The 15,979-nt window shown below is 35.4% G+C and overlaps 1 protein-coding gene across 2 annotated transcripts in view; it reads right to left on the minus strand.

The window, feature by feature from the left end:
- The window catches only part of LOC122326247 (splicing factor SWAP), a 73,339-nt gene that overhangs the window by 52,937 nt on the left and 4,423 nt on the right, over nucleotides 1-15,979 (minus strand). For both annotated transcript variants that reach the window (XM_043220976.1, XM_043220977.1), the window contains exons 3-7: nucleotides 15,196-15,327; nucleotides 12,811-12,890; nucleotides 10,588-10,813; nucleotides 9,757-9,872; nucleotides 7,080-7,227 (exon numbers count right to left, since the gene is read on the minus strand). In XM_043220976.1, coding sequence (XP_043076911.1) covers nucleotides 7,080-7,227; nucleotides 9,757-9,872; nucleotides 10,588-10,813; nucleotides 12,811-12,890; nucleotides 15,196-15,327 — 702 coding nt within the window. The remainder of the gene's footprint in view (nucleotides 1-7,079; nucleotides 7,228-9,756; nucleotides 9,873-10,587; nucleotides 10,814-12,810; nucleotides 12,891-15,195; nucleotides 15,328-15,979) is intronic.

The following is a 15,979-nucleotide window of genomic DNA, read 5'->3' on the forward strand; positions in this document are numbered from 1 at the left end:
ACCAACACTGCTCTCATTTCATTCAAAATTAAAAACCATAATATTGTGAAATGTTATTTCAATTTAAAATAACTGGTTTCTATTTTTATATTTTAAAATGGCATTTATTTTTGCTGAATTTTCAGGAGCAATTATTCCAGACTTTAGTGTAACACGATCCTTCAGAAATCGTTCTAACAAAGATTTTAAAGTTAAAAACACTTGTGCTGCTTAATATTTAAAAAAAAAAAAAAAAAAAAAAACAGGATAGATTATTTTTCTGGGTTGTAAGGAGCTGAATTTACTTTATTAATCTTTTGTACCATATTTTTACTGATCCATTTAATGCATTTCTGCTTAACATTAATTTCTTTAAACAAACAAACAAAAAAACAATACAGGATGGTAGTGAATATATATATATATATATATATATATATATATATATATATATATATATATATATATATATATAAAAATCCGCTACCAAACCTCTTTTCCATGCCTTATTTGAAATGTAAAGGCAGAAATTTATTCTAAGTTTTACTTGTCTGAATATTTTCGCTGATATTTGTCGAGCCCTGCATTAAACATTAGTCATCAATAGCGTTTCTACTTTGGTTGCATACCCGGGAAAGTACACTGAGGGAGCTGTTGATGCAAATTAAGAATTAAAATAATCTACGTTTGGATCACTGTCCGCATAATTAAATTTCCTTTTCAAGTAGAAGATAAAAAGCTAGCGGAAGAGAAAAATCGCATTCGTTTGTTCTGCTCTACCACAAATAATTAGGATCAAACTGTCCTCATGTTGAGATGGCAAGCATGTAAAGACATACAGTTCTTGAAAAACACTTAATAAAGCCTAATTACAGTCAAGCGCGGCTCCTTCCCTTCAGTCAACTGTTACAACAGCAAAAAGAACCATTAAACAAAGCAGTTTAATAAGAACCCAAAGAAAACAGAGCTGTGAGCTCAGGCTCTATTAAGATCAACACAGCCAAATCTGTGCTATTAGGCAAATACAGAAAATATCTGTTAATGTGCGAAGTTGTAAGGATTTAGTTCACTCAAGAATAAAACCGCTATCATTTACTCACCCTCGTACAAGTTTACAACAACACGAGGGTGAGTAAATGACAAACCGTACATTTTCAGGTAAAGAATAAAGGTGTTTAGACTTCACAAAGGTAACGGGATGAACCTGCAGCACTCTGACCATGATGAAACACTACAAAAGAAATGATAAAGAAATTTAAAAGCTAGAGGAATTAAAGCAACGCCATCTCCTGGGTACCGCTGAAGTCAGGGCTGTTCAAGACCTAGAAGAGACCAATAGTCCTGCTCATTTAGGCGAGTTTAGCATTCTGTCTGACTCCAGCCACACATCAAAGGGAGCTGAAAGAGGAAGAGGAGAGGGAGGATAGGGGCGGCGGGGATCTGGATACATTTACTTCATGACAGACTAGGATGTGTGAACCCGCATGTGAGTGTGTGGAGAGAGAGAGAGAGAGAGAGAGAGAGAGAGAGAGAGAGAGAGAGAGAGAGAGAGAGAAACTGAGCACAAGAGGGCGAGAGCCAAAAAGAAATGAGTAAAGGCAGAGAAAAAGAGAGAGAGCCACAAAGAGATTCTGGGAGAAAAGGAATAGAAAGAAGAAGAGACGTGTGTGGCATGTGTATCTCCACATTTTATGAGAGATGTGGCAAAAGTAAGGCCGTTACTCGCAATTGTGAACTTTTGAATTATTCAACAAAATTTGTATCTTTATTCATTTATTTATATGGCATTCTGTAATAAGTGGGATGAAGCACAGAAACTCATTATTGCAAAATAGACCTCCTAGAGCACACAGTAAGGTAAATATGAATATATTAACAAATTATGTTAGGAAAAAATATTAAAACGTTAACATTTGACTACATTCATTTAAATGTAATTAAGAAATTTAAGAAATAAAAATAATTTGCATTGCAATTAGATAATTTAGATCTAATTAGATCATTTGACAGGCCCGTTTCCATCATAACATCAAATAATACTGAATGACATCCCAGCTCCATAAAAACCACAGCAGAATTCATATATCTCATAACAAATGAGTTCTTACTCCACCTCCAGCTTAGCAGGCTTCATTTTCAATGATGGGATCTAATCGTTTATGACGTCTCCCTGTGGAGATAAAGAGGCAGAGAGCTGTGGAAGATCCGGAGTCGAGCATGTGCTGCTGGATTTGACTCAAGCGCTATTTGAGAAAGATTAGCCTGAAGAATCAACAGACAATCCTCAACGCCTGAGGGAGCACGTCTCAAACGCAAACAAATTTATGCTTACTCTGGCAAATAAGTCTGAGTTACATCTCGTCAAGGAATTATGCTCTAAATCTCACAAGACACCTCAGCTGGCTAAAACAGGCCATAAAATGTCATTCAGAGGTTCGCGGACAAGTCTAGGGGCGATTTTTCTGATTGATTCATTAAAACTTAATGTTCGTGCAACAAATTTATTTTTCTTTTTATTATAATAATGTTTTTGAATAGAAACATTACCAAATGTTAGAATTAGACGCTTTGACAAAATACCAGTGATAACAGTAAAAAGAAAAATATGATCCAACCATGTCGGTGCACGCAAATAACTCAGTGAAAGACCAAAAGTATATCATAATATATCGCTATGCGCCATTATATAGTTGCTGTGGTAATATAACAACTATAGTAATATTACAATTTATTTACCCAATATTGTACTATGTTTTATACAACTATAAACTACAATATACTATCATTTATTGTATTAAAAACTAAAACACGTTGCAGTATTTATTAGTTTAACTATATTAACTATAGTTAATACTACAGTATGCTGCATAAAGCATTCATTAGCAGCACTGTAAAATGCTATAATGCATACAGGATACACTTTACTACAGCATGTTTCCAAAAACACTACAGTATTTATTATAATTTACTACAGCATTTGTTCATGTGGGCTTGTGTTAGACCTTCAGTCATTTTGAATTTGAATTATTCATTTTTTATTTTAATTGTAGTTACATGTTCAAGTTTACTAGTTAAAAATCGTAAAGAATCGAGAACCTAATTTTTAAATAGATTTTTTTTCCTGCTGTATTGCATAGCCCTAGACACAGCTATTGAACAATTATAATAATAAATGTTCCTAAACTCCACAGATAGGGAGTAGTGTATACAAACAGTATGACAGTGAGTAAGTTCATTCAAAACCCATTTCAACTAATTCAATGAGAGAGTAATCCGTTTTGGACCAGCGAGTTCATCTGTGACTCATTCGTGAGTGGTTTGATTCATTTAAAAGAACTGGCTCAGAAGAGTCATTCAACTGTAAGATCGCAACCAAGCCAAAACAATTTCTTTGCCGTACTGTAAACACTGTCAGAGTAGTTCAGTATGGTCTTCTATAACAATAACACATTAACCCAATTACGCATTCCTACAGACACTGTTCTAACCACCATCATGACTCATTAAATAAAAACAGACAACTTGTTCTACGGGGATTGCAGTTTTGGCAGCAGCTTAGTCCAGTAACTGAGCGGTTCAAAGGTCACATCTCCCCACTGTCAACATATTTAATAAACCGCATTAATCATGCGCGCTGAATGAATGCAGATCACCGAGGTCTACTGAACCCCGATGAAACGAGAGTGTAACTGTTCTAGCGATGTGAAACGGACAGAAAGGCCCGCTCGTTTCTACAGAAGTGACGGGGAGGGTGAGGTTGGCATGGCGTGGGGTGTTTCGCCTGGGGGTTCACGGGCAATGAGCAGAGCATTCTGGGATGAACGAGCAGAACAGCGTGAGTGACGTAATAAATCTGCAGTCTGCTTAAACTGGCAGTAAACGAGGATATCCAAGAAGTCTTGAGCCGTGCGTGTCTCTCAAGCCCACTGAGTGTGCACTTACATGAGCCCCATGACATCCTGCCGCCCGTAAACCAAAGGAATCTGTTCATAAAGCATTTTTGTGCTTTCGTTGCACCACATGGCTGGAATCCGGGCTGGGGTTGATAGCAACCATTTTAAATATATCAAGAATGGGAACTAATTCAAACTTGATTTGGGCAGGGAGCGAACAATGTTTAACCGAGCTTCAAATTTAGTGCCAGGCATCCCTCAAAGACAAATACAGAGCAAACCTCAGATACAGGCCAAAGCCTTGGAAAAATAACCCTCACATTTGGACAGAGATTATAGGATGACTGTGGTTAAGCCTACAGAACCTCTTTGTCACACTGTTAATCCTAGAAAATACATATTTGCAGTCAAAGTAGCTTTTCTTTTGAGAAACTGGCCCACTCAAGCGCCTTCGGGCACTGTAATCCTGTGGCACTTCCCTCAAGAAACCAGTAGAGCTCCTTCAGTCAGGCTAATTGAGACAAATCAGCGGTCCCAGCTTGAGTGTTTCACCAGCTGAGCGCTAAAATTCTCTATTTCCAATAAAAGGCGAATTGTCCTTTCCCCACAGTACCTTAAATCCTTGTGAGTTAAAGTAAGAGGACCAGCTAACGGCAAAAGGTTTTAAAAAGTTTTAGCACCATGAGATTCTAAGGGACAAAAAAAAAAAAAAAAATATATGTTACTCTCCTTGGTCAAAATAAAACTGCTGGCACTTGCACTTGACATCTTAATCATATATATATATATATATATATATATATATATATATATATATATATATATATATTTTTTTTTTTTTTTTTTTTTTTTTTTGGAGAACATAGAATTTTCTTTAACAAAACAAACATTCACTCTAATATAAAATAAAATAAAGTTTGAATAGGCTGGCCATAAAAACCTAAAAATCTGTAACAAAATTAGGAGCAGATAATTATGAAATACCATTTATTAGCATCTATTTATTAATCTGCAAAAATCGTGAAACCAAATAAATGAGCCACTAATGTTGTTTTTTTTCTTTTCACTTTTATTATCACTCTTAGATTGATGGCAAAAATCAACAGGCTTTCCAAAATCCAACATTTTAACTGGTGCTTTTGCATTTAGTTTTTTAAAGCTAAAAAATTAATTACAGCCAAATAGCAAATACAGCAAATAATAAACAAAGTACATAATAACCTTAATAGAATGTGAACTAAATTTAAAACCGAAAATCGAAAACAAAAAAGCTATTTCAAATTGTTAAAAACCCTAACTGATTTTACAGTGCAGATTTTTTTTACATTTACACTAATGTACTTATTTAATAAGAGACATTATGTAGACTAGACGTTCGAAACAAGCAGAGAATTTTGTTCCTAAATTAATTCATTCCTATTTTATCACTAAATCAAAACTTCAAATCGGTCCTTTTCGCAGCAGCCAAAATAAAACAGATTACATTTTTTTTTTATCAATTTACACAAAAGCAGAATGTTCCCTTCCCATTATAATCAGCAAATCTGTTATTGCACGAATCTCTTATTTGCGCTGTTGATTATAATGGGGCCGTACTAGTTGTGGCGTATATCGGGTACTACACTGCAAGCAAGTGCTGCAATATCAAGCAAATCTAATTTTATACCAAATTACCACAAATTACTTTTCGCTTTGATTCTAAAGCTGCTTTCTGAGCATCAGGTGCACTCATTTTGGCAGAAAGCACACATATGTGGATCAGACTGCTTCAAACTCACTCTTTAGGAGCAGATGTTGACTTATAGACTATTTTGAGCACCTCCAATTCGCCATTGAATTCAAGCACACATCGAATGTGTCTGTGATTGGCTATGGTACTCAACAGCTGCAAAAATCAGAGGGTGTAGTCAGAATCAATTCAAGTGGCGAAAGAAAAACTGCCTTTAACATCGTAAAGTTGTTGAATTGGAACTGACTGAATATAAGGAGGTCACAATGGGCAGACTGCCCACTTTAGTCCTTAATTTAATGAACTTTGCTCACATTGAAGGGTTAGCTCCATCGCCATGTTCACTCAAGGATGCCTAGAAAATCAATCATCCTAAAAATAATTCAAGATGTTAATGACTTGCCACAGGAGCTGGCATTGTATCCTCACCAACTTCCATTAAAAGGCTCTTTTTAAATATGACATATGTCTTTGCTCATCAGAAAGAGACAAGAACGCCCAACCCTCCAAAAAAGACAAACAGAACTCCATCAACGCTGCAGTGTCAGTCTGTGTCAAGCTTTATGGTGGATTTTTAAATCTCAGCACACTCAAGCCCGTTTATGCTCCCCATGTGTAAAAACGCAAATCTGTTTTTGTTTTTCAATAGAGCAAATAAAACGATCGCGTATATAAGCGTCGCAGGCAAAATATTTTAAAGCGCGTCATAAAAAAGCATGCAGAAAAGTTCATGAATAAGTTAGTTGAATAAAAAAAGAAAAGAAAAAAAGTTGTCTTAGCGTGCACATTAAACATGTTTTAGTTTTTTTGAGGGGTTGGGGGGTAGTTAATTACTTTCATAAAATATGTTTTATCTATAGCTGCACAAAATAAAACATTGTATGCATTCGATGATCATTATTATTATTATTATTATTATTGGTAGTAGTAGTAGTTGTTTTATTAGTATCATTATTATGCACAGGGCTGCACAATTTATGAAAATACATTTAAAATCATGATATGCACAGTTTTGAATTTTAAAACTGCTTTATTACTGTGATTATTATTATTGTTGTTATTATTAATGAATTAGAATAAGAATGAGCATACAGCTGTAATTAATCATGATATGCATGGAATTGGAATTCTAAAACTGCATTATTATTATTAATATTATTATTATTAACATTATGTTTGGTACAAAACAACAACAACAGCAATAATAATAATAATAATAATAATGACCTAAGATCCTTATTTCTAAAGGTTTTTAGACCTTTTGTCAAATATGTAGATCACATAAGAGTTCATTTGCAAAAATAATGTTTTTTCTTTTTTCAAAAATAAAACCCATTAAATATGACCTAGCTTATTGTGATAAAATGGAATGCACAAATCGAAAAAAACCAAACAGAAAACAAAAAAAAGCATGATTTCTGAGAAGTATCCATTTTTGCTAATGAACTCTTCACATGTTGAATTGTCATCATACTCACGGTCAGATGTGTATTCTGCCTGTGTGGCTACTGCTGACTGATGCTCTTCCGCTGCTTTGGTCGCCATCGCTGCAGCTCCATTTTTCTCCTGTTTGGCTTTTCGAACAAGCACAGCCAACGGGTGATCTGGATCAATGACCTGCAGAGGCTATAACACATCAAAACATAAGGTCAACAGGGTGTGCGACATTAAACTCAGCATATACAGTGAAAATGTGAGCAAAGCTGTTTAAATATAAAACTGTAAAAACACCATAGAATAGAATAGTTTTTTTTAAGGTTTTAGTGTTTTCTGAGGCCATTTAGAAGCAATTCGGTTTATGACATTGGTTTGTAGTTTTCTCAGGTGACTCCGTGACAGTGCCTTTCAGCTTTCTCTGCATTTAAGGATTTTCCTTGTCCGTGTGATCAGACACGGCTCCAATTGAGTATAAGGTAGCCGGTATAAAATTGTATACGGATAAGACGTGTGACATGTTGGAATGTCACTATGAACTGAAGATTTGAAGTCTGCACTCGTCTCTCTTCTGTACTTTCTGCCACTGGATGTCACTCCATGCTTTATAGACTTTTGCATGCTGTCATCCCTTCTGCTTGTTGTCGTCCTGCATGAATGGTTTCTTTCCCTCCCTTCTTTTTAGACGATGTGCTGAACACGCACTTTACTGGATTCCCTTCTGTCCCCTAAGGAGGTGACCTTTTAAGCACCGTTCACCAGATGCAGCTTTTTCTGTCTTCCAGTGCTTTTTCAGTCTAGTCTCTACAAATGTCTACACGGTATTTTGACACCATGCCTTGAAAATCCAATTTGGTGGTCTGTTGCTCTTTGAGTAACAAACTTGTATCTTAAGATGCAACATAGATGTGATGAAATAATGGCCGAATTTTTATATTCGGGTGACAAGCTTATGCAGCTGTAGCTGAAGTACTGTTTTTCACCACCAGGGGTGCAATATTACAAGTATGAGCTTTTTAATATTCATCATATCAGCAGAAATCATTCCTCAAGGGCTCATATTTCAAGCTTATAAATGAATTAACTCTTTGGGCGAAAGGTTCTACCCTATGGGTATGAAACTGGCTTCATTCTTTAGATTTCCATTCATAGACTACGAAAAATGCATGGGACTAAAAAAACAACAAAAAAAAAAAAATAGAGCAAATGTTTGTTGATGGTGTTTTTCTGCTTTACAAACCTAAACATCTGGTTTTGTGTGATATATTAAACATTCACATTGTGATCTCTGATGATTTAAATATGTCAAGAAAGTCATTTAGCTGGCTTACATAAATGAGGTCTTGTGGAAATTGCAAAAATGATTTGTGATAGTCTTCGAAGCATAATTTCAAAAGGGTTGAAAATTATAAACAAACCACCATATGCCATAATTTTTCCAGCAAGTCTGTTTATGAATTTATAGCGGTCTTGGAGTTTCATTAGAACTGCATAATTTCTTGGTAATTTAAAACCTAATAAATGCTGTAACACTTAAAATTAAAATTAATTGCATTATATAACGTTATGATACAACTACTACATTATAAATGTAATTTCATTACATGTAATTACATCACATAGCCTGCAGAATCTTAATTCAAATTTAATGAAAAAATATATGTCATGAGAAACATTAATATAGAGAGTCACTGCACTTTCACTGCATATATATATATACTTATTTAACTATATATAACTACTTGCCTAACCAGACAAACAAAAAAATCTTATATTGATTCAAATTCACAAGCCCTGCAAACTGCAAACTTGACAAAGCTGCTTGTGTCATTAAGAATGCATGACTGGTTACTAGAGCTGCTATTAAGTTATCAATCCACCATAACATGTGGGTGGCATAAATCCCGTTTTCTGGAACAACCAGAACACACAGGTTGACTAAGCCACAGAAAAACATGACACATAGAAGGATCTCAAGCGTAAGACCTGAGACGAATGTTCAACAGTCACTCTTCCTGTAGAATCACAAAACTTAAGTTTAATCATTTCTGACAATTCTGGCAGTACTTGACTGTAATAACCAAGAGTTAGCTCCTTTAAATAAATTAGATGAGTCTTGAAAAAGACGAAAAAATATAGTTTATATAAAGTTCATGATTGAAATGCAAACTTTCTATCGTCAAGGCAAGAGTGGAAGACATCTATTAGGAAACCAAATCAGATAACATTAGTTTATTTTACAGGCTTTTATCTCTAATGTCTCTCTGTGCCAGTCTCCAAAAAAATGACAGAGCAACTCAGATTAAACATACAGAATATTAGATGAAGAAATCAAAGATATAAGCATCTGATGAGAACTTCATACCCTTATTTGAACAAATATTTAAAAAGGAAACACTTTGATGTCAGATGCTTTCATTTCAGGCCCAGTTCTGCCAAGAAATATAACAACTTAAGAGTAATTTGACATTCATTTTGAAATGCATTGCTTTGAACACTTATCCATCGAATTAGAAAATAATAGTAACAGTCTATCAAGTCGGGTTAACTGAGTACAAAAAAAAAAAAAAAAGCACAGGGGGGGTAAATTACATGTCATGGCTGTTTTAGCTATGAACAAGAGTAAAAAAATGTGATCCAGATTACATAATCACAGTTTGAAAACCGTCAAAAGAGTGTATTAATATTTCTAAACAGCATGGGGTATGTTTGAAGCCATACCTTCATTATTTCCTCCAGACGAGAGCTCTTCTTGGATGCAAACAAACTTGGATGCAGGTAGTTTCCATCTCCATCGTCGTCATCGTCGTCATTGTCAGAATTGTCTGACTTTGATTCTGTTTCAACACAGACAATTGACTGGCTTGTTAACTGACTTCAGAAATATCAAATGTGTTAATTATTCTAAAAACTATTGACTCAATTCAACTTGTTAAATTTATGATAAATATACACCACAAAAAGTGACACAAAAATGAGATGCAAAAAGTACTAGCATGTATTCTGCCATTCAAATGTTTGGGGTTGATAATATTTTTTATATTTTTGTTTTTAAGATAATAATACTCACCAAAGCTGCATTTATTTGATTAAAATTGCAGTAAAAATATGAAATGATATTACAATTTAAAATTACTGTTTTCTATTTTAACGTATTTAAAAATGTAATTTATTGCAGTCATGCAAAATTGAATTTTCTGCAGAAATCATTGCAATATGCATATATGGTGCTCAAAAACATTTCTTATTATTATCAGTGTTGAAAACAATTGTAGCGTTTATATATAACAAGATACTATTTTTGTAACAACGTGAAAGTCTTTACTTTGACTAGATGAACTCACTATACACTGACAAAATATTACAAATGCACTTTACAATAATCAAAAACCGATTAAAGTCAAAACAGCTATTTTCTAGAATTTCTAGAACCTATAGGTTTCCTAGAATAGCGTTTTCGGCAAAAAAAATGATGCACACAGAATTATGGGAACATAAGGGAGGTCAGAATTTCATGTCAACCTATTAAACTGTCACACAGGAAAATCTTACCCTGTTGCTGGTCCTGTTTGCCCTCTGATGCCGGTGTGTACCTCCCCTCCTTCATAGCTCGTAAAATATGCTTGTAGTAAGGGTTCAGGTAGTGGTCGAACCGCAGGAAATCAAACTGGGAGTTCCCAGCCTGCTTCGCCTTCAGCACAATTTCAAATTGGGCCCCCTGCTTGCATACAAAGTTGGCGGTGCGTTCGATAATAGCGTGCGTCTTGGTGGTCGCAGGCTGAAATAGATGGCAAAGAAATAGGGTAAACAAGTCTGGAATTCTGATTAAGCTTATAAGAGAATGCGCCATCTTTTAAAAAAAATATATATATATTAATTAGAAATCTGTATAGGGAAAAATGCGTATACAACATTTATCATCAATGACTTCAGGCGCAGGATTTTGTAACTACTGCAGTTTGCACACAAACAATTTATGTGCGAGTGTGGGCTGGCATTCCATGAATCTAACCAGGGACGTCATTAATTCATTTCCAGCTACACATGCAGATTCAAAACAGTCACAAATCTTTCAAGCTGCAGACAAAATCATATTCACGTGCCGAGCTGATTTATGATGATGCTGTATTTTAAATGACAAATGCCACCAATAGCGTTCCGAATGACACATATCCTTCATTAAAAGAAAGCATGAATATTGCATGAGAAGATCTTTTCGAAAAGGCTGCACTTTAGCTCCAATGTCCAGGTAAATAGAGAATCTATTGTATTCGGAGCCCCAGAGAGAGAAATAATAACTTGCTAATTTGAGGATAAACAACCCAACGTTTGTCTTCAAAATCGGATTCTTTTGTTGCTTCAAGCTATGTGCTGTACAATAAGCAAGGTAATCAGAGCAGCTGAAGATTAATAATTCAAAAGGCTCCTTCAAAGAACCTCACAGACTTGAAACTAATTGGGGTTTTCAAGCCTTAGAAACTGAAGGTTTCGAATAATCCTCCAACCTTGAGATGAATATCACTCCCTCCGCCCCGGAAAAAAAACGTGCCGGTTGGGGTACGCCGTTGCTAGTGGCTCACTGGATGGTGAAGTATTTATGATTCTATGTTTCCAGTAGGCCCCGGTGGAAAAGCACTGACAAATCCCTGGTTTAAGAGGATAAAGGAGGGGCATCGGGACTCCTGAGCTTTTAGAAAAGTATCATTTAGTGGGATCAACTTGCTTTCAGCTACAGGCACGGTAAAAGAAAAAAAAAAAAGATCAGTGATTGTGTGGGGCTCCCAAACGAGGGATCCCGTGGCGATAAAAGCCCATGTCTGGTTTGTACAGATTGACGTTTGCATCCCACCGTGTGCATGCTGGTTATACAAAGGAAGATCTTTATAGCTCAATCAAAATCAGAACTATCAGAATAGAAAAGAGCAGAGAATGGAGTCTTTACTTGGCACACAGTCATAAATGGCCTCTTGCAGAGTGCAAATTAACAACCTTTCGATATCCAACAACAGAAATGCAAATCAAGCACATATGTAATTAAAAGATGTAGGTAATGTTGATTACAAGCAGGGACGCACGATATATTGATTCAATAGTAATCTGCAAATATTAAAAGACTTTCAATTTACTTATTAGGGGTTCACCTTAAAATAAAAATAAAAATCAGTAATCATTTACCCATCCTCCAGCTGATCCAAAAGATGATGTTCTGAAGAATTTTGGAGAGAAAAACTAATTTGGAATAACTTTTTAAACATTTTTCATTTTTAAGTGAACCACCCCTTTAATTGATCTGCATATTTAATAGCGTCTTCTTATTTCCCTGATTTTGAACTGCCATGCAACTCACAGTGTCATATGTAATCTTTAGCAAATTTCCAAATAAATATCCATTTTCATGCTATTCTATATAATGCTGTGAAGCCTAAATTCACTTGTAGCATTTAAAATGAATGTTTTAGCTTTAGTTCATCTTTAAAAACAGTTATATATAATCTTAACTCAATCTCCAAATGAATATCCATTTTTATGCAGTACATTATGCATTATTTTGCGATGCCTAATTTACTTGTAGCATTTAAAAATGATGGATTTTAGTTTAGTGCATTATTTTAATTTATTTAGACCAAATAGTATTGAATTTATAGAAGCCAGCAGCCATTCATCTTTTAAAGGCCATATCATAAAAATAATTACTGTCTTATGGGCATCGACCAGAATTTTGTGCATTCCTAAGTGAAACTGTGTAAAAATGGATGTACTTCATTATCTGCTCACCAGCTCTACATCCGGAGGGATGAGGAGGCCAGGGGGCGCCACAAATGGCTCCTCGCTCTCTTCCTCCTGCTGCTCTTGATCTGAGAGAAGGGCAAAGGTGGGAAAACAGTATGAACAGACAAAATCAGATTGGCAAGGTAAAAGAATCACAAAGAATCAGAGTTTCAGGAGCAGGTTGGGGGGAAAAAAAACCACACACTGATGCAACTATGAGGCTTTCTTTAACTTAGGGCACTTTAAAAGAACCGGAGGCACTTTAAGTTTCATCCTGAGTTACTATAACTTTCTGAGAGACCACAAGCCCCGTCAGCTCTGTTTACTGCTGCTGCCTTTATGCACTCTTCCACCCTCTGCCTCCATAAATTGGCCAAGACAGGTAAAAACCAAATTAAAATTTGATGCTGAATTCAGGGTGAAGGGAAATGAGAGCAGAAGATGGAAAAACGCTGCTGGTGGATTAATGGAGGAAATAATCAAATATAGCAGTTACAAAGTGCCACATTAGTTGCATTAATAAATCAAACAGCTCTTATAAAGCTATCCAACAAATGGTAAGACATGGTCATTTTTGTTTGTTTTTTTTTTTTACACTGATGTTTACAGTCAAATAATCTTGCTCAATATTTTGGTCACAATCATGTCGTCTTACGTGGTCTTACAAAGCTTTGAGTAAATGGCATGAGGTCTGATCTACGCTGCAGAGCCAAGAGCCACCCACTTAGATGGAAAAAGATCATCAGTATGTGTTAAGATTATACCACAATAATAGACTGCCATTAAAAATGTCATTCGGTTATACAGTAAACACTGGAGAAAAGAATGAGAATTTATATTTTGCCTATCCAAAATTAACAAGCACAGAATACTTCACAGATATAATTCAGAAATAGGGTTGGGCGGTAATGGGGTTGGGTAAATAATGCTTTTTCCATTTCATACAATAGCGGTATTTATTACAGTATTCCTTCATGATTAATGGGGATGTAAATGCCCCATTTTCACATTTATTAGACAGTAAGAATGAATGTAAATGTAACTTGTTTACACACCCATTTAATATTGGGGCCCTCGAAATGAAATCATAAAAAACAGAACCCATAAAAAGATTTATACTAATTTATCATCAAAAACAATGTTTAATGAAATTCATTAATAAAACTAACAATTTATGTTTTAAAATGTATGAAAATAACATTTACAGCAAAGTGTTTTTTTGTAAACATACAAAAATCATCATATACAAAATAGCATATGAATTAAAAATATATATTTGCAAATGAGGATGCAACCATACCACTTTTTCCACAATGAATCCGATTACAATATTTTTTACATTTTTGTTAAATGCCAGTGTCGATATCTGTATTTTCATTTCATACGTAAAAAAACAAGGAGTGAAAACTCCTATAATCTTAAACTAGCAAATCAGGTTATTACTGCATCTTCGAAGGCTCGCGTTCTATAGCACAGGGTTTCATAAAAACCAAATTGTTTAAATTGTTTAATAATATTACACCTACAAGTATGGCTTTTCTCAACTTCAGGGGTTTCTTGGTGGAACGATAAAAAAAAATAAAAAAAAGTGTGCCCTTATTCTTGAAAGTTGTCTAAGCCAGCCAATCAGATCGGAGCTCGCCACATTCAGAAAGTGCTTTCCAATTTTGTGGGCAATATCAAATGGCCGAGTGAAAGAACTTTAGGGCATGGCGTACGAGGCTGATAATTGTGAATGTGCTGCTTCTGATGCTGAAGGGGAAAGAAAGGCGTCTGGATTGCATTCCGGCAGCTCCAAAATTTATGACTTCATCACAGTCACAGTAAGAAAAAGACATCAATGCCACTAGTTGACTCGGAGTGTGTGCGCAGTGAGTGGGTGGATAAAGACTATGCGCTCTGGGCCAAGTCTTGTTCTCTGTAGAGCGCTGGTGTGAGCAGGTGTGAGCGAAGAGTACAAAAGCATCGAGGGTGATTACTGTTTGTTTTACAAACTCATTTGTCATCGAATTTCGGCTTGAGACGAACTCTGAGGACTCAAACTAATTCCAGGCTCCTGTATTTATAAAGCAATCAGCCGTGGCGTGTGATGTTTTTGCTAAAACCCTAGAAACGCCGGACCTTGCTGGTCATTAACAGTCTCTGCATATCCACAGCCTGCCTGGCTCAGTCTTTAAAAAAAACTTTGAGTTTTCCAGTGCCTTGAGGCTCAAAAACGATACTTATTTGACCGAAGGGAAATGGCCTCTTTTCATCCCGGAGCATTTTGAAGTTCGTAGGCTAAAGTACGCAAGAGAAAGTGAATCTCCTCAGGCAGAATTACAAGCAGCATTTCTAAGTAAGCGTGCGGGTTTTGAAGTTGTGTGTTTTTTAGACTTGTACGGATCCCACCTGCTTCTTTGCTGGCCTCATCTTCCTCAGTGGGCTGGGAGGGGTCGTAATAGTCGGCGCTGTAACGGAAGGCCACTGCGTTGTAGGTGCCTTCATCAGCCAAGGCTTCGCTCAGCCTTTTATACTCCTCCTCTGCGAACGGAAAAAAAGATTCACAAGAAAAGAAAACTTCTGAATTACCTGCAGTGTTCATCATTCTTAAACATTCTCAACGGCTGAATCACAAGTTTTAAACATTGCAAAGTTAGATTAAAAATCATTACTGAAGTAGGCTAATTCAATAGAAATTCTACACTTATATCTTTTGCCTCAGAAAACTCCTAGTTTGCTGCTTATTATTAGTTAATAAGGTAGATGTGCAGATATTAGGAATGTAAATTTGGTCATGCATTATAAGTACTAATAAACAGCCAATATGGTAATAATACTATACTAAAGCGTTACCAGATTTTCTATCCTTAGGAAAGGATTCTATTTTTGTTTTCACAAAAACTATTCAAATGTTTTAAAGTCTTTATTTTAATCGAAAACACTGTCATATTGTCAAAATGATTCAAATTCAATTCAAATAACTGTTTAAGGATTTTAAATATATTTTAAAATGCAATTCCTGTGATGACGAAGCTGAATTTTCAGTTGTTTAAAAATTTAAATCTTGAAAATATAGTATTTTTTCTTGCATACATATAATCTACAGCAAAATTGCAGCACAAAACTGTATTAATTCCTCACTAAAACTTAAAAACTGGAACTGAAAACCTCATATATTCCCACCCACCCACAC

The sequence above is a fragment of the Puntigrus tetrazona genome, chromosome 21 (genome assembly GCF_018831695.1).
Source record: "Puntigrus tetrazona isolate hp1 chromosome 21, ASM1883169v1, whole genome shotgun sequence".
In the NCBI taxonomy this organism is placed as follows: domain Eukaryota; kingdom Metazoa; phylum Chordata; class Actinopteri; order Cypriniformes; family Cyprinidae; genus Puntigrus; species Puntigrus tetrazona.